We start from the raw sequence: 23,229 nt of genomic DNA on the forward strand, positions 1-23,229 counted from the left end.
CCGCGATGGAGCCGAGGAGAGCACGCCTTGCCTAGGAAGGGAGGTAGTTTGGAGGGGATGGTGGGATTATGGATACTAGACGTGCGTGTGTGCGTGCGTGCGTGCAAGCGGTCTAACGAGCACAAGCCGACAGACTGACGCAAGCAACGCTTGCTTCTCCCCTCTCGTCATCATCACACAATCGCAAGTAAACGGTCTTTGCCTCATCTCTCCACCCTCCCTCCCTGCATCTCCGGATCCTCGGATGCCTCTCGATCCGCTCGGACACAATGGTGGTTTTCCCTTTGCCTCCCCTGGTCCACACGTGCGTGCGTGCAAACAAATCCCACGCCCCCGCCGCCCCATCTTCGTTTCTCTGGCCGTAGTAGTAGTAAAAAGTAGTGCTGGGTATCCCTGCTGGTTGACAGAAAAGCAAGAAAGCAAAAGAAGGCAAAGCTCCGATGCTTGGATCCGATGAGGTAACGAAACGCATGCAAAAACAACGCGCCGTGATTTGATGCCCCTGATGCGTAGTGTACGTTTCGTGAAAACAAAAAAAAGTGGACGGATGGATTGTCCGCCCGTTGCTCTCCTCCAACAAGCCAGCTCAGCTAGCATCGCCGTGCTGGATCGTAGTAGGAGAGCCGTGTAATCAGCCCAGACCGCGAAGCGCCCTTGTCGTCGGGAAGCCTCGCAAGCACAGGGGTAGTTGTCGAGTTATTGTTATTGATTAAGTCGCGAATTGCCGTTTCATGAATTCCGCACAATCAAGCGGAGCTGCTGCTGCTGCTGCCAGCGGCGAGTGCGTGTTCCAGATTGCGTTCGCGCAGAATGGCGGCGTACTTGGGCTCTCGGGAGAACTTGGGTACCGAGTCCTGTGTTCACCGTCAGTAGTCAGCATTAATAAAAGGGGAAGGGCAGATGAACTCACACTAGCCATCAGCTTGAACACACTGCTCTGCGCCTGATCGAAGAGCGTCGCCACCTCGTCCAAACTCTGAATCATCTGCTCATCATCACCAATCGCCCGCGTCATGCGCGCAGCCAAGGCATTGCGAAGGTTGTGGTCGATGTTGAGTTCGCACGGCGAACCCGGGGCCAAGAAGGCGTTGTAGAGGCTGTAAGCGGAAGCCAGCGTCTCGCGGATCACATCGAGCTGCGGAGGCGTGGCGTTGCTCTTGGCGTGCTCGTAGTCCGACAGGAACGCCTTCACCTCCACGTAAAAGGCGAGATTCTCTTCGCAGTGCGTTTCGCGCAGGTACTCGCGGAAGAGCAGGCGCAGCGCCGGGTCGCGGATGATGACGGTCATGCGGCTGGTGTTGGAGTCGCGCGTCACGCCGTTAGGGGCGCGCTGCTGAGTCGTCGCCTCGCCGTTGACCGAGCCATTGGGACTGGTGATCCAGCCGGCCACACGCATGCCTTTGGGTGTCACTGAGTACAAGACGTTCTTGGACGCCGAGTACTTTGCGTTTGCCGACGCCGGGTGCTTCTCGTCGCCGATCATCTCGACAAGGCTGTATGTCAGGAACAAGTTCGCCAGCTCAAACACCTCCCGCTTGTCGACCAATGAGCAACAGTCCATCAACCAGTCGAAGCCTGCCTTGCCGGTGAATGCGTAGGGAATCACTCCTTCCTGCCGCCGTAATCGTTGCATGCGCACGCCTACTAATCCCGTGGCGTATTCGTTGATCGAATCGTGCTCGGAGACGGAAGAGTTAGTTCGCAAGTTCGGGCCGGTGTCGCCTACGAATCGCCGGAAAATGACATTGACGGTCGCGGGGTCGTCGTTAATCTTGTCGCTTTGCGGCTCGCGTTCCAGGATGACCAATTGCATCATGTTGCGGGGCGAGTCGAGGACATCGTTGACGTGACGTTGGTAGATGCCGTTTCGTTGACAGAATCGAGCCAGAACGTGCATGCCTTTGGGAGTGAGTTGCCAGACGGAGCTCCTAGACGTGAAGTCGATCTTGCCCTCTACGGATTCTACCAAGCGGGCGTCGAGGAAGCGTTGGCAGATGGACCGTGCCATTTCCTTGGCCATGGAGAAAGTGGTGGTGGTGGTCGTCGTCACTATCCGGGATGGGTCTTTGGGATCAGGCATGCGGTTCGACTGGGAGAATTTGAGCGAGCCAAGGTTGGTCAATGCCTCTTCGGTGGTGAAGGTATGCTCGATCTTGGTGAAGCGAACGCGATGCGGGCTGAGCGGTAGGCTGACCATGAGGGTAGCGAAGAGATCTTTGAAATCCTATACAATTGATTGCGTGTTAGCTGGACAACTCACTCTCACTTCAAGCGTCATGTTGGTACGCACTCTTGTGTATGGCCGGTCATCGCCCGTCATGCGGAGCAGCTTCGACGACGTCTGATGCATGGTGCAACCCGAGGACGGCGGTGATCGAATATGTTGTTCACTATCCCTGCGCGTTGAAGAAAGATGGGTAGGAATGCGAGCGGGGGCGAGGAGGAACGACGGCTGCTGTTGCTCGTCCGCGTCTTTGGAGTCGGTGGAGGAGATGTCGTCCGACAGCGTCGTCTTGGAGCTATGGCTGGAGCGAGAGGAGGATTCGGAGCGTTTGCGGCTGCCAGCGTCGGAAGGCGAGACAGGCTGCAGTACTGCTCCCGGGTATGTCTCGCCCAGTGACGCCGGCGAAGTGGGGAGAGACGGCGAGCCCGGCTGCTGCTGGCGGACGTTCGGTCTGGGTCGTGGACGGGTGAAGGATGATAGGCGAGAGAGGGTGCGCAGCTTGACGCCTGGCGCGGACGAGGCGGAGGAGGTGTGAGGATCCACTTTGTCGGTGGACGAAGCGAATGCCTCGCGGACGGTCGGGCGACGGGAGGTGGTGATCGTTTGACGGAACGAGCACGGTGAATGTGGAGTCTTAACGGGATGTTATGTCATCTGCGTGTCGAGCATGTGTCGGCGTTGTGGTCGATCGTTGACGGAGGAGAGGGGTGTTGTGGGCGTGAGGAGAGGAATGCAACAGGCGACTGGGATGGTGATGGTGGGCGGCAGTGAGAAGGTCAGCAGCGGCGGCGGCGACGGCGGAGGTGATGACAGTAAATGAGAAGTTAGGTTAGGCAGGATTGGGAACGACAAGTGGGCCGCCGGGTATGCTAGCCCAGCATTCGATGGGGCTTGCAGGGGACTAATGCATATCGCGCGTGGCAGCCATCCCGGGATTTACCAGCGAGCCGGAGGGAGGGATGGAGAATGACGGTTTGGGCAGGTGCGATTGGGAACGCAAGCCACGCCTGCGTACCGCTGGACCGCGAGGGTTTGGAGAGAAGGCTTGAAGGAGATAATTCCCGAAGCGGGCATTAGCATCGAGGAACTCTCTTCGCTTCCAGCGGTGCGAGGGCGTCGAGCTGGGCCACGAGGAGCGTGACGATCTATTTTTCGGCGCTCTGCCCAAGTTGGTGAAGTGGAGCCTGGCGCCCCCACTTGTGCGCGATCTCTGATGCCAGCACTTTTGCCGCCGAGTGTTTCGTTGACACCGAGCGGGAAATCCTTCCGGCCTTCCTCTTTGGGGCATGCGCTGAGAGTGAGAGGCAAGGATGGCGTCGCCGTCTGTCTGGCCTTGCGCAGCACGCTGTGCTACCATGGCGAGAGGGCAGCGGTGTTTGCACAACCATGGCTCCCGCCTGTACCACCACACACGCGCCCACCAGCAAGATCCACGTGCTGGTGCGCATGCCCGCGATTCCCAACTCGCCGAAGTCGTGCCTGTGTCATCCTTGCAATCCTCCGCCGGCCTGCACCGGCACTCTGTGGATGGATGGGTCCTTTGGTGTGGCGACGATGCGCAACACGGCGTCACATGCTTCCCTGCATCAACTTACGAGACAAGCAAGATCTGAGGTAATGCTCAATTGGTGATGCGCAAATACCCCATGCAAGCAGCATGGCCGTCGATCGGTCCCAAGCCGGTGGGCATGCCCGTCGCCCGTCCATCGATCATCATCACCCGCCCGATCGCATCTGGCCAGGACTTCTGTCCATCCACGCTGCATGCGTTCGATGCCAGCCCCCGGCCTCGCGCAGGATTTGGGTGGAGTCCTTCCACGTGTTTGCCCAAAGCATGGCGCAGCGTGGCTTAAGCGAATCAGGCGAGCCTCTGCCGCGCCCGGGCGGTGTCGCACCAGACACTGCTCGCTTCGCCCGCATTCCCGACATGATGACATTCCCTTGCCCCTCTTACTCCATCATCCATGTCTCTCCCTGTTTTGACCGGGGGAAATGAAGATGCGCAAGGCGAGGAATTGGGAGGAATCCAACGAGGACACACCGCTGTTCCTTTCCAGCATCATCTCCGGCCGTCGAGTGCCAAGCGGGGTTAGGTAAGGCTGCTTTTTTGCGCAAACCGCCCGCCGCGCTTTCATCAGTCAAGCATCAGTCGCCGGCGAACGCCTACGTAACGAAGCAAGGGATCCTGGCCTGGAATGACTCGTTCCTCGTTGCTGCGTGTGCACGGCGTGGCGGTGCCGGGGGGTTTCCCGCAAAATCCGACGGGCAAGGTTGACCTTCCTGCTTGCTTTCGCTGTTGAGTAATCCGCGCGTTCCACCTGCACTGCTGCCTACAAACCATGTCTCCGATTTTCGGAGCTCTGCCTACGTGTCACGGACTCTGCTTTACTTGCCCGGCATATGCACCCGTCCGCTGCAAGACATGAGTCAAGCCACGTCTCCTCGTATTCACAACGACCAGGCTGGTTGCGGCTCAGGACAGCATGAAGGAGTTCAGGCAAGCCAAGTCTCTCGGCAGGCCTTGGCGCGTGAAAGAGAGCTGACGAGAAGTGTCAGCCATGCTTGCCGTTCCTGCCTTGACTCCCACCAGTACCGACATATGTCGCCAACCAGCTCATCTCCCCTCCGCGAGTCGCCAAGAACATTGCTCGTTACTGCCTGACTCTCATCGAGACATGTAACCATCGTATACCACCGTGGCTATCCTCCTAAAACCCACCGAAACATGGGGCGCGACTCAAAAATCCATCCGGCACGCCAAGCCTCCACTGTGGCTGCACGCAGGCCCCGGTCTAGACGTTTCTTAACATCCTAGTCGACACGTGGCGAGTGGCCTAGCCTTCCCGAACAGTGCGCCACCTCGTCAACCGCAGCAAAACGTCAAGTGCAAAACTTGCCGAGCGGGCGGCAGAATACACACCGACGAGAGGAGAAATTAAAATCTAGAGGACACTCGACGGCCATCCCGATACTGCGTCCTCGGGAAAAAACCCTCCATCTCGACATCGCACGTTCTAGCCCTTCCACCACTCAACTCAGCCTCATCGCTCCATCCGCCACATTGTTTGGGTCGTGCAGCGTGGTCCTCGCCCGAACAACGCGAGCAAAGCCGCAAAACCTACACCCACCCGCAACACTGGTCAGAGGAACTTTAGGCGCGTTTCCACTCCTCGACCTGCTGGTGTGTGTCTTTTTTTATACGAGCGCCGGCCCGGCGGCGCTGTATCGGGGGGGTTTCCCGCGCACGCTCGGGGGTAATAATGGGGAAGAGTTTACGAAAAGTAGGTTGTGGCGGTGGTGACGACCATGGTTGCTGCGATCTGTTCCACGTGCTGGGAGAGTCTGAAAGAGGAAGGTGGTTACTGGAGCGGGAATAATATTCACGTGACGTGGGGATTGACACTGAGGTCTGTCCTCATCTCCTCTGTTCTGACTGTAATTCTTGCGAGGTGTCGACATATTCGGGAAATGCTCAGTCAATGAACTGGCCGGCCGGCCCAGTAATCGGCAGGAGCTGGCTTCATGACCGTGCAGATCCGTCTGACGCTGCTGTAGGGACGGCGCGAGCCAGCTATGGAGATGCGTCTGTTGTTGCTGTCAAGGCCGAGAAGGTGGCTCCGAAGCATCGTGCTTCGCCGTCAGGCAGGACTGAGTGGGCAGAGAAGGAGGCATTCTATGAATATGCACAGGTATTGAGCGAGACTGAGTAGGCAGAGATTAAGGTACTCGATAGCTGTGCGTGGGCGTCTAACGATGCTGTTAAGGCCGAGGAGGTGGCTCTAGGACACCATGCTTCGCCGTCGAGCGGGACTGAGCAGGTAGAGATTGAAACGCTTCAGCAACTCTAGCTTGCATCCTTCTGCGAGCGTGTCGTTGTACGCTATATTTTGCACAATCTGCGCCGGCTGGCCATTTCGGGCTCGGCGAATGAGGTCAACCTTGTCGACAAAGGTGAGAGTCGGGCAGAAGGAGATTGGTCTCGTTCCTGCATCGTGAGGGAACCCTCGGACGAACTCGTCCGATATATCTTTGTAGACGGTTTGTTGTGGCAGTTGTTGGAGTACGGCTATCACTGCACGCCCAAGAAGGGTAGATGGAGCATTGGCGGAGTTGACAGCACGGGAACTGAGTAGCTCTTGGGGTGGGTGGCTAGGCTATAGAAAGGAGGCTTTCAGCACGAGTCCGTAGCTTTTGTGCATTGTAGCACTGACAACATCATTCTCTGACCTGCGCTTTGCTTCGAGACGTTGACGTAGGGCATAGAGAAGCCGGCGTCCTCCATTTCGCCAGGACCTGCGGTATACGGATGTCGGCGTCGAGGAAAACGCCCGCAAGTGCGTGGAGCGAAGCCAGGATCCCCATCCTCGCCAGTACCAGCGGTGTAGCAACAGGACATATCCACTGAATCGATAAAGCAACAAACCCTCAAAGGGGACTTGAAAGAATGCTGCTTCAAGCAGATGTTGAATGAACTTCTACGTAGCTCAAATCAGCCACAATATCGCCAAGTTCACGCCCCATCACAGACCATCGCGTCCAAGCCCTCATGCATCAAGAATACCGAAAAGTAGTCGATCTCGCCGTCTCTCCCTACTCCTTCCCCTCCACAGACCCCTCAGCACCATCCGCAGCCGCCGGGTCCGCAGAAGCAGGAGCGTCCAGCTCAGCACCTCCCCCATCAGAAGAAGCGCTCTGCGCAATCTCAGCCTCGCGCTCCGCCGGACGAGTCTGGTGCAGCAAAACATCCTCCTCCTCGTCATCATAATCATACGCCACACGCTGCGACGAAGAGGAAGAAGAAGCGCGGCCCAGCTCCTCATCGTCTCCTTCTTGGCGCTGCGTACCATCCCCCTCGAACCTCACCGCAGACCCCCCATGCTGCTGCAACCCTACTCCATCCCCGGGCTTCTCCGCACTCGCCGAAGCGAGAATCAACCCCTCCTCCTCGCGATCGACGTGCTTGCGACGAATATGCGCCTTGAAGTTGTCCAAGCGCGGCCACCACTTGCGCGACGTGCCGTCGCCGGGATCCGGACAAGCAGCACACACGTACCCGATTTTGTTGCCGATGCGCGGCGAGGCGCCGTGCACGGATTTGCGGTGGCGTTGCAGGTCGTTTTCCGTGGCGAAGCCTTGGGCGCGCGTGCAGCCGGGTTCGCGGCAGCGGAAGGGCTTGGAGTGCTGGAGTTGGTGTTTTCTGGGGTAGTCATGTTAGCGGAGCGCATGGAGAGACGTGAAGGGCGTGGGAAGGACATACTGGGCGTCGGAGGGGTTTTTGAGCTCTTTTCCGCAGGTGGGACAGGGGGGTACAGAAGACTTGGATTTGGGTTGTTTGCGCTGGTGGAGGGCGTCGGTGCCGTTGACGGGTTGAGGCTGATGGGGCGACGATGTGCGCTGCAAGGGAGGCGAGGAAGTGCGCGTGGTGGGTTGCGCAGGCCGAGGAGTGCTTGCGTGCTGCCGGGATGTCGCGAGTTCTTGAATGATATCCATTCGGGGCGCGTCAGGAAGCTCAAGAGAAGTCACCGAGTGGTTGCGGTGTGGGGAGCGGGAATTCGGCGGCGGAGTGTACATGTTGACATCTTGCCTGAGTCGGGAGGAGTCGACAGGGAGCACGGATTGCAGGGCAGCTTGTGGATAAGGGGCGGCGGGAGGCTGGACGGCGCGGAAGCGTGAATGGTCGAAAGCGTGCGTTTCTGGAGAGCGGAGATGAGTGGGCTGTGCCACGGGAGCGGCGGCAAGTGGATCGAGCAGGAGATCGATCAGCGAGCGGTCTCGTGCCGACGCGGTGTACTCGTGGGCCTGGTAGCGCTCCCAATCCCAGGTGGAGGAGACTCGGCCATCGTCCATCATAGTCCAGAGTCGCTCGAGTGTCTTGGCGGCATGATTGACAGCATCGTTGTTGGGCGAGGGATCGATGCGGTCGAGAGCATCCCAGACGTCGCGTCTCTGTTCGACGTAAAAGGCGGAGACGCCTAGAAGGAAGAGAGGCAGGAGCAAGATGGATCGGTCGCCGGAGGCGCCCAGAGCCTTTTCGATGGTCTTGGCGTGATGCAACCCATCGTCGACAACCTGCGCATACGCCGGGGAGGGGTGGGAGGCTTGGACGGACCGATTGAACAGCAGCCAGAGACAACGAAAGTATAGGAGACTAGCGGGGTATTGTAACGTGCCAGGCTCGTAGCGAGCAATCCAGGTGTGCAGCGTATTCTCCACGCCGAAACAGTCGTTGAAGAAGATGTGATCGAGCCAGGTCTCGCTGCGCATCTGCTTGAGCCGGATGTATTGCCGGAGATACCAAGCACGACGAAAGACATGCATAAGCTCCGGCTCGACGGCGGCGAAACTCAAAGGCCGCGTATCCTCTGCTACGCTGACGGGGAAGTCGCGTTGCGGATGCGGGGCGAGGAAGAGGTAGGGGCCATCGTGGACGTAGACATTCTTGCTCGTGCGCACGAGGCGCGGAGTGTTGCTCGGGGTGTTGGGTCGGGAGGGGGTGGCCGGTCGACTGCCTGTCAATAGATGTCGGACGCTAGGCAGTGCCTGAGGGGCAGGTTGGAGGAGGTCATTGTCGTCGCAGCGCTGTCTTTTGCGCTTCTGGCCCGGCTGCTCTTCCATGGGTGAAAGCCATGGTTGCTCGTCGACTTCTAGGTGAGGCTGGTCATGTCGGACGGGAGAGAGGTCGGAGGGGGTCGGGGGGAGACGTGGCAGCAATTTGCGGCCTCCGAGCTCCATATGCGAGGGTAGGCGGGTAGTTGCGTGCTGGTTTGCGTGCTTGTTACCCACTTCTCCTTCTCTTGCGGCTCATTCTTGTAGTGTCATCTACAGAGCATGCGGTCGGTGAGGTGTGATGGGAGGAAGCAGGCAAGCGTAGCCTTGTGTCGACCGTCGCAGTCCTCTCGGCAAACACTTGGCAGATGGTGATGAACAACAAGGATGAGCAAGACAAGAAGGCAGCGGCAGAATAGAGAGGTCAGCCGATGAGGTCAGGAAAAAAATGGCGCTCCGCGCGTGGTGTGCAGTGGCCGTCTTCCTTACCTCACCTTCATCGTGAGTGGTCTCGACTCGGCGCTGGCCAGCAGCCACTGTCGCTTAGTGGCGCAATTGATTGGCGGAGCGCCCGACGATCCCCAAGGCATCCACTACCGGCAAAAAGTTTGCCTTCATCACGGGGGGGAATGTCCAGATGTCCCCCAGGCTTTGCTTTGTCAGAGCGGGCAGTTGCTCGTAGGGCTGGAGCTGCATCGTGCCTTCCCCGTCTGCACGCCGTCGGCAAAAGCAGCAACGCAACTTCCCCGCTCCCTTCACTCTGTCTCTGTCCCATCTTCTTCACCCACACCGCATTCACATCTCACCACCATGCAGTCCGTCCGCGAGCTGGGCCCCGTCTCGATTGCGTGTCCACCGCCCAATCGCGCCACAAGAGGGGGCAGCATGGCCACCAAACTTTCCCGCCAGGGCTCCACGTTTCTTCGACGTTTTGGGTATACGAATCCTGACCTGCAGCCGCGACAGCCGCTACGCTGCACGCATGCCCACCCAACTGGCTCGCGCAATAAGCATGGAAAATTGAATTTTTCAGCTTCCAAGAAATCGAGGCAATTCCTGACGAAAGGATGGAGTAATGGGATGTGCGTGGATGTGTCCACGATCGGACATTGCCTTGTGAGGCGACCGCAGAGAATCGAGGCAATGCACTTCCTGATGAATCGATTGAGTAATGCGATGCGATGTGCTGCATGTCTGCACGTCAGAACATCGCCTTCGACGCGACACTCAACAGCCACGCCGCATCCGCCCACGCCCCTCCAGCAGCACCGCCGCCCCTCCCTTCACCGCCCTCGTCGTCCAGTCCATCCACCCCTCCACCCCTCCTAAGCAGATTCTCCTTCTCCTCTCTTCGCCTCTTCCTCTCCGCCTCCCTTCGTTCCATCGCCTGCGCCTCCGTCTCCCCGTCCCCGGCACTCCTCCCTCCTCCCTCCTCCCCCTCCCACCCCTCTTCCACATCAAATAGACCGAAATTCATAATGCGATCCAAAATCCCGCCCATCCCAAACGACCGCGTCTGCGCGAGTCGATTGAGCGTCGCTTCACTCTCCCCATCTCCATCTCCATCCTCATCCTCTTCGTCCCCATCCACGAAATCAGGCGACATGTTCAAAGACGACGACCCTCCGCCGGGTAGATCAAAGTACTCCCCCATGTGCAACTGCACCGAAGCCAAAGGCGTCCGCGAACCCGTCGTCAACGTCACGCTCCCCCGCCTCGACGTCCGTCGACTCCCCGTCCGACTCCCGTACCGACTGCCCCATCGGTTCGCCCGCGCACTCCACTCCCCCGATTCTCCGTTGGCACTCTGCGCAGCCAACTCCTCGTACCCCTCATCCTCATCCTCCTCTTCCTCGTCCGTCGTGTCCTGCCCCAGCCCCACCAAAGAAGTAGACGACGCGCGCGAAGCCATCCAACTCTGCCCTTTCCCCTCCTGCCGCACCGCGCTAGCCGCAGCCCCCGTGCGCGTAAGCCAGTCATCCTGCCCCGCGCTCCGCACAGTAAGGAAACGCGGCGTATTCGCACCTCCAGTCCGACTGCCGCGAAGAGCACCCGGAGTCACCCTCTTCTTCGCCCCCTTCGTCGAGCCCAAGTGATGACTCCGCTCGACCACCAGCGCCGCCTCGCTCTTCGCTTTCGGAATCAGCCCGCTGCCAACCGGCGCTCGGGAACTCCCACTGTCCCCCGTCACTACCAATCCAGCATACTCATACCCTCCTCCTCCTACTTCCCCACCCTCGCGCTCCCCCACTGATCCCCTCCGACTCAAGCCCCCGCCCAAACGCCTCCGACTCGAGCTGCGACTCAGAATCCCCGGCGTCGTAGGTGCCGATTGGCCCTGGATGTAAGACGAGTGACTCCGGCGGAAAGCCGGGACCGCACTGCCGCGGTGTGCTTGTGCGGCTACTGCGTCGTCGGCCGCGAGTGCATCTGTCGATGATGTGTGGATTTCCCCCGTGAATTTCGGGGAGAGCGGGGAGAGGCGGAGGTTGGCGAGGTTGAGGTTGGAGCGGCGCGAGCGAGTCGTGGAGGAGGAGAGGGGGGTTGGTCTCTGTTTGGGTTATTAGTCTGATTTGTCCGGCTGCGTCTGGTAGCTGTGTAGATGGAGAGGTCGACTCACCTCCATTGTGTCTGCTTTCGACATGCGTGTGTGTGTGGGAATTCAGAGGGCTGTGGACGGTGCTGAAGGGAACAAGAGGAGGAGGGATGGAAGTGCACTTTAAAGCGAGTGACCCCACACTACCCTGAAGCTTAGGGAATCGCATCGCTGGCATGTGAAAGAGAGGACATCAGAAACGTGTGACAATCTCCCCAATTACCCCCCATATATGAAGGGCAGCATGTCAACCACTACAGTAGAGCACTACGCCCTCTTTCCCACCAACTCCCCCAAGGCCAAGGCCCAGGTACAAGGCACACCGAGAGCATCGAGAAAAAAGACTAGACTTGCACTTTCTGCTATAATAAAGCACTGCCGATTATCTGCCCCTACACGTCCGTCGTTGAGACTCCCATCATATCGGAGAGCATTTCCACCACATCGGAGACCAATTCCCCTCTCTCCCCTCCTCCGCGTCCGGCTAACCTCCCCAGCGGTTCCCTTTTGTGCGAAGCCAACGCGAGCCACCCTCATCGATCCCAAACGCCGTATGTCCATCTACGCCAGTAACATGATTGAATGGAGCGGTATTCGCGCATAAGCAGCCAAAACCCAACGATCCGTTGAAGCAAGCAGCCGTGAAGATCCAGAAGTGGTGTTGTAGTGGCGGTCTGAGCGAATGAGTGGATGAGAAAAGCACTGTCGCAACGCCATGGTTCCGGTCGAAAGCCGTTCCTGAAGCATCCAAAGCCCCACTGCAGTCTCCGCGAGGCCTAAATGCGGCAGTACATTCGGTGGCCGCATCATCACTTCACTCTTCATGCTGTCTCGCCTCCAGTCTCAGCCGTATCCAACTCCCCCTCGGATTTCTTTATTTCATACTTAAAAGTTCTGCGCAATCCCCGAGTTCCCCTGCTGATACGACCCGCCAGGCTGGATGCGCGTGTCACGGCGCGCGTTCAAATCCCGCACAACCGGCATGCCGTTGCTCGTCGGCTGCTGCGCGCCAGCAGCACCACCACCACCATACGACGCGTCGCCGTACGGGCCGTGTTGGCCGTAGCCGTAGGTGTTGGAGGGAGTGTAGTCGTAGGCCTGCCCAATGGGCATCGGCGGCCGCTCTTCCGACTCGGAGCGGTCGCCGGCGGAGTAGGCGGAGGAGGCATTGCTGGGGCCGCGGCGGAGGTTTGCGTGACGGCCTGCTGCGGCGCCGCCGGCCATTGCCGGGAGGGCGGCGAGGTCATCACTTCCCATTGTGTCGCGGTCTCCCATGCCGTTCGGGTCGCCGCCGAGGCCATCGGCTTGGTGCCCGTACGAGTTGCCGGATTCGGAGAGCTGCTGCGTGTGACCGCCTGACATGGTGGTGGACATTCCGCGACTGGCGGCCGTGGCGCCCCAGCCTCGGTAGCCGCTGCTGTGGTCTTCGGTCATTTGCGCGCCGCCTGCATCGGAGCCGATGGCGGGGAGGGTGGGATCGCCGTTGGGGTTGTAGTTGTAGTCCTCCACTTCCTTGCGCCGCATGTCCTCGTCCTCCTTCTTCTGCTTTCGCCGGCGCCAGAAGACGATTCCGAGGCCGATGAGAAGCGCGATGACGGCGACGGGGACGACGACGGCGATGGCGGCGATGCCGCCGGTGCTCAGGCCGCCATTACGGCCGTTGTTGGTGGTGCCGTGGGTGATGACCGAGGAGGAGCTGGACGCGGTGCTTGTCGTGCTGCCGCTGGTGGGGAAGGAGGAGGTACTCGTCTGTACTGAGGTGGTGCCATGGCGCGTGACGGTGTGGATGATGGTGGTGTCTTGGATCGTCGAGCTCTGCGTGGTGGTCTGTGTGAAGCGGCTGGTGCTCGTACTCGTCGGGAGGGAAGTGGTGGAGGTGGCGACGTTGCTCCGGGAGGAGGTGCTGCTGGGGGTGCTGATGATGCTGGAAGAGCTGGAGGAGGAGGAGGTCGGGGTCGAGGAGGCGGTGGAGGAGGAGATCGAGGAGGACGAGCTGCTCGTCGGGCTCGTCGTCGCGGCCCCGGAAGCTGCAGCGGCGTGGTTAACAGTCGTCATTTTGGCGCCGTCGCGGGCGTGTGGGCCGCCGAGACTCGATGACGGAAAGAGATGGAGATGGGGATGTTGGCGGTGGTGGGGATGGATTGGGGAGGAGGAATGGGGGAGACGTACAGCTGGTGGAATTGGACATGATTTCGGGGAGTTCAGGGCGTTAGCCTGCGTGGGCGAGTCGTGATTGGACCGACTGGCGGCGGAGCGAGATTGGGCCGAGGGCGCGCGGTCCGCTGCGGCAGGCGACAGACGGGGGGCTCAAGCGAGGCAGCGAGTCGAATGGGTATGGATGGCGGCAAAGAATGCTCACAGATGCGTCATGGCCGAGAGGTGAGGTCGTTGATGCAGCGGTTGGGCGGCAGAAGAGGGTGGAAGGTCAGCAACGGGTGGAGAGCGATTGCTCTTTCCTTGGCCGGGCGCTGATGAATGAAACGCGCACGCACCCGCTCTCACGTGCAACCAAGGGCCGGGGTCCGGACGCGCTTCCTCAGCCCTCCAGGAAACGCGGGAATTGGGCAGTGTTTGGTGAGGAGAGAGATGGAGGTGTGTCGGTGAAGGTGAGAAGGAGAAAGATATTGCAGCGCGAGACACGATAAAGCGCCCAGAATGCCCAGAGCTGCCCGTCTTACCGCTCCCATTATTATCTCTCGTCAGGCAACAAAGCGTCGCCGGCCTTGCCGTGTTGGGCGTTTAGCCTTTTCCTTTGCAAACTTTCGCGGAAACGAGCCAGGTATAGAAACGAACTCGTATTCCCATGGTCCACCCGCCGCTCCACCTGCTTGCCTGCGCCAAACTCTCGTGCTGCGCATATGCCGCGTAGCTGTGGCTGTCTAGGCAAAATGCCGTTATTCCCTCTACTCACCACTACAGCAAACGAGTTGTCGACATCGCGCCATCCTCAACTGCGATGCCCAGGCCGTTGGAACCTTGATGGACAGGGGTCCCCGCATGTCCGAGCTGGCTCGCTGGGTAGGGTCGAGCTGTTGTGCAGGTCATTGACGCATCCGTCGCCTTACACACCCACCCGCATGCGCGAAGACGAAAAGCTTCATTCGTCCCCTCGGCCTCTCTGCCCGCGGGATTCCGCACATTTTCCCCCTCATCAACCACTGCAACGTTGACTTTCCCCGCAGAGATAACGAGGTGTCTAGATCTTGCGACGCTGTCTCACCGCCGCCGGTAGACTTTGCGGCTCTCCGCGGGGAGGAGCCGGATGCAGCGAATCAGAGGCGGAACGACCTCGTATTCCTTGGGTGAACGACGGGCTGAACCCTGCGCGGGGCCATGCATCCATGGCATGCCGGGACGGTGGTGTGATGCGAACGTCTGACCGGGTAGCTAGAGACTCGGCTTGCTAAGCTCATCACTACTCCGACAAATCACCAATCAAAAGACTCCCTTACTCTAACAGTACTCCATTGCATTCGTGATATCATCTGCAAAGCATCCAGTGCCCGCCGCAAACCTCCTCCCCATCTCTCCATCCCATCTAGTTATACCACCACTCAACCCCACTGACCCTGCCCACCGCCAGCGGCTCAAAGATCTGGAACAAGCTGGGCGTCAAGTCCAAACTCGCGCCCGAACACCCGGGACAAGTATCCTCAATCGTCGCGACGGCCGTCTTGCCTCCGTAGCTGATGGTAATCGAGCGGCCGCACAGCGGGTTGTCGTTGGGGTTCGGCGGGTTCATGGGCGTCATCATGTCCGCCGCGAGGGCGACGATGTGGTCGCTGGCGCTGTTCGTGATGCCGCATGAGCCCAGGCCGGGGGCGTAGTAGGTGATGTCGCCGGTGTGTATGCTGCCGCTCGGGCTGGTGGGAGAGGAGCCGCCGGCGTTTCCAGCCGTCGTGGTCGCCTGCGTACGGGTGGGAGTGGAGTCGCTGCTGGTAGTTTGGATGGGAACAGGAGTAGGAGTGGGGAATGACCGGGTAGGAGTGTCATCTCCCGTGCTGCTGGGTGAAGCAGCCTGGTGGTGGTGATGATGATGGCGGTGATGAGTCTGAACGCTAGACGTAGGCGTCGGCGCAGGAGAGTTGACCCGGCTAGCCTCGCTCGCCGCGCCTTCCGTCTGGACCGGAGCGCGCGACACCTCCACCGTGACCGTGTGGGTGTTGGGGGAGGGTTGGCCGCCTCCACCACCTTGTGCGGGAGCTTGAGCTGCCGGAGATGGAGCCACGCCGGGAAGGGTGGTAGTCACCCACACCGTTTCGTACACGATATTGAGCTTCGTCGTCCAGACGACGTCTCGTTTGTTCTCTTGCATTGGGACTGCGGCGGCGAGGGAGATGAAGGCGCCGCCTGCGGCGAAGAGGCTGGGAAGACGCATGGTTCTTGTAGAAGAATGGGAGCGTGGGCCTCGTGTGGTTGTAGTGGTGGTCTGTCCGTTCAAGAAGGATTGTGCAAGTCGTCTAGCGAAATGTCTCTTCTTCGGTGTCGTTGTGTGAGGATCGATTGTGTGGAAGCAGTCTACGGAAGCAAGTCGTATGCCAATGATACTCAATGAGCGTAATGGACCAAAGCCAGAAAGGAATGAAAGAATGAACAACAGGCAACAACGAGACCAGACTTCTTCAAACCGGTGAAGCGTAAGGAGCAGGAAGAAAGAAAAGGAAAAAGAGTACCACAAGAGGACACAGCAGGGAGTAGGTACTTGAAGGGCACGCATACCTCGCCCATGCCCGAGGGGCACACTCAAAGCCCGGCACCACTGCAGCCTTGGAACCACACAGCACCCACGGATCCATTGCGCAGCAAGATGCAGCCCCAAGCCCACCGCGTGCAAGATCCGCGCCGCTTCCAGCGAAAAGCGCACGCAGCTACAGCGCCGGTGCGTGCGGGCGGAGGGGCAGTGGTATGCGCGCCCCTGTGTAGCAGACGTCTGCGCCTCCAGCCAATGACGGCGGGGCCACGCCACGGGCTCGGCACGTGAGCGTACCAGACGAATAGAAAGGGGAGTCTTGTCAGGAGGCGGGTGTGGGCGTGCATCAATTCCACCTTTTTCCATCGCCCGTTTCCTGTTTGCCGAATGCGCGAAATGCTGAGCCGGCAATTGTGGGTGTGGGCATTGGGTGCGTGCGGTTGTGAATTTTGTGGTAGTGTCAATTTCGATATGCGGGTTGTGCATGTCGTCAAGCCGGCCTGCACCGACAACCAAGGATTGATGATGGGGGGACGTGTTTCACCTGCACGCCTTGGGTTAGACACTTGTGCCGAGACAATGCCTGGCTAAGAGGCGTTGGTCTTGACGGCGGGTACTGGGTATGATAATATATGTGGCGGGGAATGGGATAGAATCAGATATATGATGAGATGCTGCGACAACGTCATCTGGCGGACGCGAGCGCGGTCTGACTCGTCGCTCGCAGGCACGGTGGCTGTCCAAGTTGCGTTCACTACACAATAGTGTCCACGTTTGGCGAAGCCTTGTGTACGTCAGAGAGCTGTGCGGCTCGCGATCAGGTCACTTCCTTCATTGCATCGCGTGCGACCCCGCCACATGCCTGCTTTAGCAGATCTGATGACCTCGTGGCGCAATGCCTGACGTCCAAGGCGGCGTATGCTACCTTTCTTCTCCTGTCTCGGTATCCACGATGTCTGCCATCACGCTTCAGCCGCCGCCGCCGCCGCCAGCCCAGCACCGCCACCACCGACAGACAGTCCCGCGAGCGCATCAGCCTCCGGCCAAGGCTTCTTCAGCGCATCCTGAACCTTCACAATCGAGTACTTCGGCCCCGGCACGGCGCCATGCACAACCACAATCCCATTCGCCGCATCCACCTTCATCACCTTCAAATTCTGCACCGTGTGCATCTCCCCTCCCATCCTCCCAGCCATGTGTTTGCCCGGGTGTACTCGCGATCCACTCCCTTGACTGCCTCCTGCCGAACCCATGGCGCGATGCGTGAGCGACGTACCGTGTGACGCCGGCTGCCCGCCCCATCCCCATCGCTTCATGCCGCCCGCGAAGCCCATTCCTCGCGTCACCGCTCGCACGTCGACGAACTGTCCTTCTTGAAATAGATCGGCTGTGATCACACTTCCAACTGCCGGCAAGCCCTCCTCGTTCTTGACCCTGAACTCCGCCAAATGGCGTTTAAGCGGCACTTCATGCGCAGCAAAATGTCCACGCTCAGGACGAGTGACATTCCTCGCTTCTTTCGTGCCAGACCCAACTTGCACAGCCCAGTAGCCATGCTTGTCTCGCCGCTTGTGACTGATGACCTGGCAGCGGTCGAGCTGCAACACGGTGCAGGGGGTGCGCTTGCCCGTCTCCGGATCGTACACGCCCGTCATGCCTTTCTTGATGGTGAGCGCGCCTGTTCGAAGGGGGAGGTTGTTCTCTTTGCGGAGAAAGGCGGCTTGTTTGGAGGCGCCGAGGAGGGGGAGGTTGTGGCCGTAGTTGAATCTGCTTTGCTTGCCGGGCACGATGGGGGCGAAGGTGCGGAAGGTGCGGATGAGGGTGCGTGGGATGGAGGGACACAGGAAGCGCGGCGGGAGGCTGAATAGCCTCTGTGTTGGTTTGGGTGGCATGGTCGAGGATGTAGTGCTGAAATTGGAGATGTGCAATGGGGGAATGGATGAACAAAAGTTGCAGCAAAGTTGCCATGCCAAAAAGACTCGACTTCGCGGTCAAGACTTTTGGCCGTTCGAGCCACTTCAGCCTTGCCGTCTCGCTCTATGCAAACCCGACTACATTTTCATCTGTCTCTTCCTCAGTCTACGGAATAACATTAAGAATGCCGCAGGCTCCTGAGCACCTTCAACCGTAAAGGTGTCGTTGATGCTGAAATGCGGCACACCATTGATCCCATTCTCACGCGGCATCCTAGCCTTCTCTGCCACCTCCTTGGCCAGCGCATCGCTCTCGAGGAATTTTCTCGCCTCGACGCCATCAAGTCCCGCTCTCTTAGCAGCGTTGACCAGGACGTCGTGAGAAGTGATATCCCTTTCCCGTTCGAAATAATCGCCGAACAGCTCCTCCGCAAGCCGAGTTTGCATACCGCTCAACGACCCTTTACGTCTACCAGCGCCCGCCGTGTCCTTTGCCGCAGCATACTCCAGCAAGCGATGGCTATCCAACGTACTTCCTGTTTGTCCTTCAAAGCTAAAGTTAATCCCCGTCCCTTTCGCAGCGGTTCGTAGCCGTTCGAAGATCAGCTCCGTCTGCTCAGCGCCGTAATTGCGCTCATACACAGCCCTTTTGTCGCTGGTCTGGCCTTTGGGCGCATTAGGATTCAGCTGAAATGGATGCCAGGAGACGGAGAAAGTGTCATTGGGGTGAGTTGCGAGGTGCTGGGATATGGCGAGGCGTAGCCTGCGGTAGCCGATGAAGCACCATGGGCAGATGGTGTCTGAGATTATGAGAATGTTGAACTCCATGGATGTAGACGACTGGTCACTCTTTGCGACTCCGGGAAATGGCCTCTTGGCCTGAGAGATGAGTTTGAGGTAGATGGGAAGTGAGTGATCGCGAGATAGAGACTCCGGCACCCTCGGCTGCGCACGGACCGCGTCTCGTTGCAGGAGTCCGCATCAAGTACATCAGGCAACTGACAGGCTACGTGCCAGAAGAAGTGGTTCACTTACTTCCGCTCGCCGACGGCCTGGCGGATCTCTCAAGCGTTGAATATGCCAGTACGGCGCGTCCTAGACCGAGTCCGAGGCTCGTTAAGGCTTGTTGCAAGGGAGATGGTACACTTAGTTCATTAGTTGAGGTATATGGAGTGCTGGAAGAATCTCGTGGTGAATCACTTCTTCTGGCACGTAGCCTGCTGAGAACCCGAAATGTTGCCACGGCGAGAATAATAACATGAGATCTATATCTCGGTTGTTTCAAGGACACCCTCTAACCAATGACTTCAAAGACCAAATTGTCAACGTCGTCGGATATTGGCGCAAGACATAAAACCACGCCCAATGCGGTCGAGTTTCTGCTTCAGCCTTCGTTAACAACGGCCTTTCCGTGACACGACATTTCCGTTGAGAAAGGAAGCGAGGAAGGTGCTTCGTTTTTTTTGGCCTGCTGGCCTGGGTTCGAGTCTGGGTTGCTGCTTCCTTTTACGCACAGGTACGTATTAGAGGCGATCGCATTTTCAATGTCGATTCAGCTCGATATCTCTCCTATCCTAGCCTCCCACCAGCCATCAAATACCCCTCACGCCACTCTCCTCCCCCTCCCAACACCCCTCCGATGCCCATTCACCCTCACATGTCCATTCCTCCCCCCGCCACCCCGTCTCTGTCCAACCCCAGCCCTCCCATTCTCCTCCCCTCTCAAAAGCGGCGGTATCCCCGCAAACCGTCTCAACACCACCTCCCTCAACCGTGACTGGTAGATGAAGAAGCCATGCGGGTACACGCCCTGTCGATCCGAACGATGCAGCGTCCAGAACAGCTCGGACTTGGCGAACGCGTCGTCGATGATCTTTTGCAGGGCCCAGACGGTTAGTGTTTCGTTGTTAAGCGGCGTGAGGGCTTTGACTATTTCTTTGCGGATGAGGGTGGCGAGGGGGTGGCAGGCGCAGGTTAGGGGTTTCTTTTTCGCTTGCGTAGTGTTCGTGTGGTTGGTGTTCGTGTCGTTGATGTTTGTATCGTTGGTGTTCGTGTCGTTGATGTTCAAGGTGTTAATGGTTGATGAGATCGATACCGCCGAGTCGGAATCGGTGCTAGACGACAACGCCGAAGAGTTACTCCGCTGCCGCTTCTCCTGTCTGCTGGTAACGCTATGGTTGTTTGTTCGTGACGATGACGCCGACGACGATGCAGATGCCTCAACGAGCCCTGCCCGACTCGCCCCAACAAACTCCTTCATCCAGCCATGTTCAAGCGTCAAGACCAAATCGTCGGCATCAACCTTGTGCTTCCGATCCAGGAGAGCAGGGATGACGGGATCGGCTTTGGTGGTGTAGACGCCGTAGTCCGCGAGATCGACGAGCAGCCAGCCGGAGAGGAAGGCGTCGGTGCGGGCGTCGACGAGGGCTTTCCAGCGGTTGTAGATTTCCTTGGCGAGGGGGAAGGCGTGGTTCACGGAGTGCTGCTCGAGTTCGCCGACGACTTTGTTGAGTTGCGCGAGGTTGAGGCGGTCGTCCTTGTGGATTGCGATGCCGTTGATGGTGCGCGATGTCGTTTCCTCTTCCGCGTTGGGTGAGTGGGATGAGTTGGGTGAGCTGGACGACTTGGACGAGTTGGATGAGTTGACCGAGTTGGACGAGTTGGCCGACTCCTCGGATGAGTTGAAAGGTGAGCCGAAAATAGGAGGGTGAGCAGCTCGGTATAGTTCCCGATTGAGGCGTTTGATGCTTTCAATGTCGTTTTCCGTTCTTTTGAAGGTCTCCTCCTCCTCCGCCTCTGCAAGGGGGCCGGTGCGTGCGCGGTCGGCGGCGATGTTCTTACAGATGTGACAGGGGCATTTTTCGATATCGTGATCTTCTTTGCTGTATTGCAGGAGCTTCTCGAACGTCTCAGCAGTCGCTGGGCAAAGCGCCATTTTGGTTTGTGAATGTAGTTTGAGATATGTTGTGAAGTGAGTTTGGATTGAAAGTACTGGGAAGAAGAAAGGAGAGGAGAGGAGAACATCTTTGACGCGCAGAGGAGCGAATATCCTCACCTTGAAGACAAATGAGATATGAAATTCACCTGACTGGTTCGTGAATGTGAGGTTCGTTGCCATGTCGTGTGTTACCAGATTCGGAGTGGCAAGCGAGCGAATTCGTCGGGACAGATGCAGGCCAAGCCGTACAGCGGGTGTGTCTTCATGTGAACTCTAGGATAAGAAGGGAACCTTCGTCGTCGAATGCATGCTCCAGTAGCATCCCACGAGTTTCATCATTTAGGTGGATCCGGGATAACCTCCCTCCCCTTCTCAAAGGCCCGCCGATACACCGAGCTCACGCCCTCCTCCATCCTCTCCCGCACCTCGTTCCAGTCCATGTGCTGCAACCTGCGCACCTCGCTTTCTAACCGCGCATTCCATTTGTCTTTCGCCGTCTCCCAAATTCCCACGCGTACTTCTCTGCTGGCTGGTGGAGGGAGTGCGGGTTGTGGGTCGACGAGGTTCGTTAGGATGAGACTTTGTTGGTGGAGGAGTGCGGCTTGGTGGACTCGATTCCGCGCGTGGAGGGATAATGAGAGGTATAGGAGTGTGGTTGTGAGGGTGAAGCCGCCGAGCTGGGAGAGTGCGTGGGATGATTAGCCATCGTGGGTTGCTTGAGGACTTTGTGCTTGCGTGTGGACTGAGGACTTACCAGGCCGGTTGTGAAGCCCATCGCGGCACCGAAGAGCTCTCTTCCAGGTAGGCCAGTGAACGAAGAGGTGGTTTCAGGTATTCGTGAGCTTGGGAGACTGTTTCGAATGGGTTTCGGACGAGGGATAAAGTTGATGTTGTCGGTGACGTTCAACAGCTGGAATTGCACTGCAGGGATTCCTCGGCCCGCACCTTTCACGATTTCCCAAAGGAGAAGGATGCTACTCTCGACCATTCTTTTTCCATTCATCCTCCACCACCAGCACCCAATCTGCCCTCCCGCCGCTTCAACCCTCTCCTCCTCACCTGCTGTCTACCATGGCAGGCGGTCTGGTGAAGTACCGGCACCTGTCGCGCAATTCGGCGCACCGCCGCGCCCTCCTCCGAAATCTCGTCACCTCGCTGCTCGAGCACGAGAGCATAACCACCACCTGGCCCAAAGCGAAGGAGGCGCAAAGGATGGCGGAGAAGATCATCACGCACGCCAAGAAGAACACGTCTGCGAGCAAGATTCAGGTCCAGAAAGACCTTTTCGTGCGTGAAACACAGTCTCTGTATATGGCAGCCGTGGTAATGCCTACTGACTTGCCCTCCAGTACCCCGAGCGCCTCATGCCCAAACTCTTCGGCCCTCTTCGGGAACGCTACCTCAATCGACCGGGTGGTTATACTCGTGTCCTCCGTCTCGAGCCCATAAAAGAAGATCAAGCCCCCTCTGCCATCCTCGAACTCGTCGACGGCCCGAAAGACATGCGCTTCGCTCTTACTGCGAAAACGATTGCGAGAGTGCGAGACAATGGCCACGATATCAACGACATGACGGCTGCCAACATCCGCAAAGTCACGCAGTTTCGACCGAATGCTGAGCAGGATTTGGACGACATGGTGGCCAAGTTTCAGAATTTGGCGGCGGAGGGTGATGCGGGGGTGCAAGAGGTGGTGAAGAAGCGCGTCTACCCAGATTTGCCGAGGAGTCGGTGATTGAGATGAAAGTGCTTGTTTGGCATCTATATGCCAGCTATCTACTATATCTGCCCGCCGGTCGTGCATGGAACGGGTCGAGGAGCGCAGGGAGATCCTGCGCAAAGAGTGCTCGGCTTGCAGAAAGCGTCTAGCTACGCGTCAAGAGCTCGATAGCAGCTCACGGCCGCCGCTATCTCCTCAGCCAGGGGCCCCGTCAAGCGTGCCCTGAAGTGCAGCGCCAAAATGCATGATGGCATCGACCTATCTGCTTGAGGATGCAAATCAGAATGGACGCGGCTCGCCGTCACTGCGTACGACCGAGCCTGATTGTCGAAGATAGAGGGACGTGGCGTCTCCGCAGCCGTATATATCGCATTTGTAATGCACAGAACCTGTGCGGATACACCCACAGCAGCATTCTGTAGAGGAAAGGAAGCTCCAGATAGTCCCCACCTGCTCCGCATTTTCGACACATCCTTGAGCGGACCTGAGCGTTCGATCCAAAGGTCCGGGTCTGCTGCCATGGTGACTGTCTCATTTATGAAGGTGCCTTCGCGTTATTCGTACGCCATTGCGGGGAGGCCAGGTGCATTCGAACTCGAGAACT

The 23,229-nt window shown here is 58.5% G+C and overlaps 12 protein-coding genes across 12 annotated transcripts; 3 read left to right on the forward strand and 9 right to left on the reverse strand.

The window, feature by feature from the left end:
- Positions 1–746: 746 nt before the first annotated feature.
- BDY17DRAFT_318534 (regulator of G protein signaling domain-containing protein) lies at positions 747–2,350 on the reverse strand (the record flags this gene model as incomplete). Its single annotated transcript, XM_033736198.1, has 3 exons — positions 747–854; positions 911–2,224; positions 2,291–2,350. 3 exons carry the CDS (start codon positions 2,348–2,350, stop codon positions 747–749), a joined length of 1,482 nt encoding a protein of 493 aa, XP_033586474.1.
- A 4,367-nt stretch (positions 2,351–6,717) lies between these two features.
- BDY17DRAFT_28428 (uncharacterized protein) lies at positions 6,718–9,408 on the reverse strand. The gene is made up of 2 exons (XM_033732091.1): positions 7,482–9,408; positions 6,718–7,421 (listed from the first exon to the last, which is right to left on the reverse strand). Exons 1-2 carry the CDS (start codon positions 8,954–8,956, stop codon positions 6,815–6,817), a joined length of 2,082 nt encoding a protein of 693 aa, XP_033586475.1. The 5' UTR covers positions 8,957–9,408; the 3' UTR covers positions 6,718–6,814.
- BDY17DRAFT_302899 (uncharacterized protein) lies at positions 9,386–10,220 on the forward strand. Its single transcript, XM_033734470.1, has one exon. It carries the CDS (start codon positions 9,581–9,583, stop codon positions 10,097–10,099), a length of 519 nt encoding a protein of 172 aa, XP_033586476.1. The 5' UTR covers positions 9,386–9,580; the 3' UTR covers positions 10,100–10,220.
- On the forward strand, positions 10,221–11,011 carry BDY17DRAFT_302900 (uncharacterized protein). Its single transcript, XM_033734471.1, has one exon. It carries the CDS (start codon positions 10,249–10,251, stop codon positions 10,864–10,866), a length of 618 nt encoding a protein of 205 aa, XP_033586477.1. The 5' UTR covers positions 10,221–10,248; the 3' UTR covers positions 10,867–11,011.
- Positions 10,831–11,930, reverse strand: BDY17DRAFT_28367 (uncharacterized protein). The gene has a single exon (XM_033732083.1). It carries the CDS (start codon positions 11,542–11,544, stop codon positions 10,978–10,980), a length of 567 nt encoding a protein of 188 aa, XP_033586478.1. The 5' UTR covers positions 11,545–11,930; the 3' UTR covers positions 10,831–10,977.
- A 321-nt stretch (positions 11,931–12,251) lies between these two features.
- BDY17DRAFT_326912 (uncharacterized protein) lies at positions 12,252–13,421 on the reverse strand (the record flags this gene model as incomplete). Its single annotated transcript, XM_033737590.1, has 1 exon — positions 12,252–13,421. One exon carries the CDS (start codon positions 13,419–13,421, stop codon positions 12,252–12,254), a length of 1,170 nt encoding a protein of 389 aa, XP_033586479.1.
- Positions 13,422–14,767: 1,346 nt separating this feature from the next.
- Positions 14,768–16,048, reverse strand: BDY17DRAFT_302905 (uncharacterized protein; the record flags this gene model as incomplete). Its single annotated transcript, XM_033734472.1, has 1 exon — positions 14,768–16,048. A coding segment is annotated over exon 1 (836 nt), but the record flags the coding sequence as incomplete, so codon positions are not given.
- Positions 16,049–16,718: 670 nt separating this feature from the next.
- BDY17DRAFT_302908 (mitochondrial 54S ribosomal protein YmL9) lies at positions 16,719–17,985 on the reverse strand. The gene has a single exon (XM_033734473.1). The coding sequence runs from the start codon at positions 17,946–17,948 to the stop codon at positions 17,019–17,021; it is 930 nt and encodes a 309-aa protein (XP_033586481.1). The 5' UTR covers positions 17,949–17,985; the 3' UTR covers positions 16,719–17,018.
- A 49-nt stretch (positions 17,986–18,034) lies between these two features.
- BDY17DRAFT_302909 (DSBA-like thioredoxin domain-containing protein) lies at positions 18,035–18,856 on the reverse strand. Its single transcript, XM_033734474.1, has one exon. The coding sequence runs from the start codon at positions 18,795–18,797 to the stop codon at positions 18,108–18,110; it is 690 nt and encodes a 229-aa protein (XP_033586482.1). The 5' UTR covers positions 18,798–18,856; the 3' UTR covers positions 18,035–18,107.
- Positions 18,857–19,572: 716 nt separating this feature from the next.
- On the reverse strand, positions 19,573–20,904 carry BDY17DRAFT_326916 (uncharacterized protein; the record flags this gene model as incomplete). The annotated part of the gene is made up of 1 exon (XM_033737591.1): positions 19,573–20,904. One exon carries the CDS (start codon positions 20,902–20,904, stop codon positions 19,573–19,575), a length of 1,332 nt encoding a protein of 443 aa, XP_033586483.1.
- A 5-nt stretch (positions 20,905–20,909) lies between these two features.
- BDY17DRAFT_302912 (uncharacterized protein) lies at positions 20,910–21,809 on the reverse strand. Its single transcript, XM_033734475.1, has 2 exons — positions 21,662–21,809; positions 20,910–21,584 (listed from the first exon to the last, which is right to left on the reverse strand). Exons 1-2 carry the CDS (start codon positions 21,680–21,682, stop codon positions 21,243–21,245), a joined length of 363 nt encoding a protein of 120 aa, XP_033586484.1. The 5' UTR covers positions 21,683–21,809; the 3' UTR covers positions 20,910–21,242.
- A 169-nt stretch (positions 21,810–21,978) lies between these two features.
- Positions 21,979–22,640, forward strand: BDY17DRAFT_256170 (ribosomal protein L17; the record flags this gene model as incomplete). Its single annotated transcript, XM_033731586.1, has 2 exons — positions 21,979–22,194; positions 22,257–22,640. 2 exons carry the CDS (start codon positions 21,979–21,981, stop codon positions 22,638–22,640), a joined length of 600 nt encoding a protein of 199 aa, XP_033586485.1.
- Positions 22,641–23,229: the final 589 nt, after the last annotated feature.

The sequence above is a fragment of the Neohortaea acidophila genome (genome assembly GCF_010093505.1).
Source record: "Neohortaea acidophila strain CBS 113389 unplaced genomic scaffold BDY17scaffold_10, whole genome shotgun sequence".
Lineage (NCBI taxonomy): Eukaryota > Fungi > Ascomycota > Dothideomycetes > Mycosphaerellales > Teratosphaeriaceae > Neohortaea > Neohortaea acidophila.

Bases quoted from the DNA above. Each gene is read 5' to 3' on its own strand.
- BDY17DRAFT_28367 (XM_033732083.1), bottom strand. From the start codon at position 11,544: ATGCCAGCGATGCGATTCCCTAAGCTTCAGGGTAGTGTGGGGTCACTC.
- BDY17DRAFT_302908 (XM_033734473.1), bottom strand. From the start codon at position 17,948: ATGCCACCCAAACCAACACAGAGGCTATTCAGCCTCCCGCCGCGCTTC.
- BDY17DRAFT_302909 (XM_033734474.1), bottom strand. From the start codon at position 18,797: ATGGAGTTCAACATTCTCATAATCTCAGACACCATCTGCCCATGGTGC.
- BDY17DRAFT_302912 (XM_033734475.1), bottom strand. From the start codon at position 21,682: ATGGGCTTCACAACCGGCCTG. The intron at 21,585-21,661 runs GTAAGTCCTCAG...GCACTCTCCCAG, and splicing joins TGGGCTTCACAACCGGCCTG to CTCGGCGGCTTCACCCTCAC.
- BDY17DRAFT_302900 (XM_033734471.1), top strand. From the start codon at position 10,249: ATGCGATCCAAAATCCCGCCCATCCCAAACGACCGCGTCTGCGCGAGT.
- BDY17DRAFT_28428 (XM_033732091.1), bottom strand. From the start codon at position 8,956: ATGGAGCTCGGAGGCCGCAAATTGCTGCCACGTCTCCCCCCGACCCCC. The intron at 7,422-7,481 runs GTATGTCCTTCC...TGACTACCCCAG, and splicing joins AAAAACCCCTCCGACGCCCA to AAAACACCAACTCCAGCACT.
- BDY17DRAFT_302899 (XM_033734470.1), top strand. From the start codon at position 9,581: ATGCAGTCCGTCCGCGAGCTGGGCCCCGTCTCGATTGCGTGTCCACCG.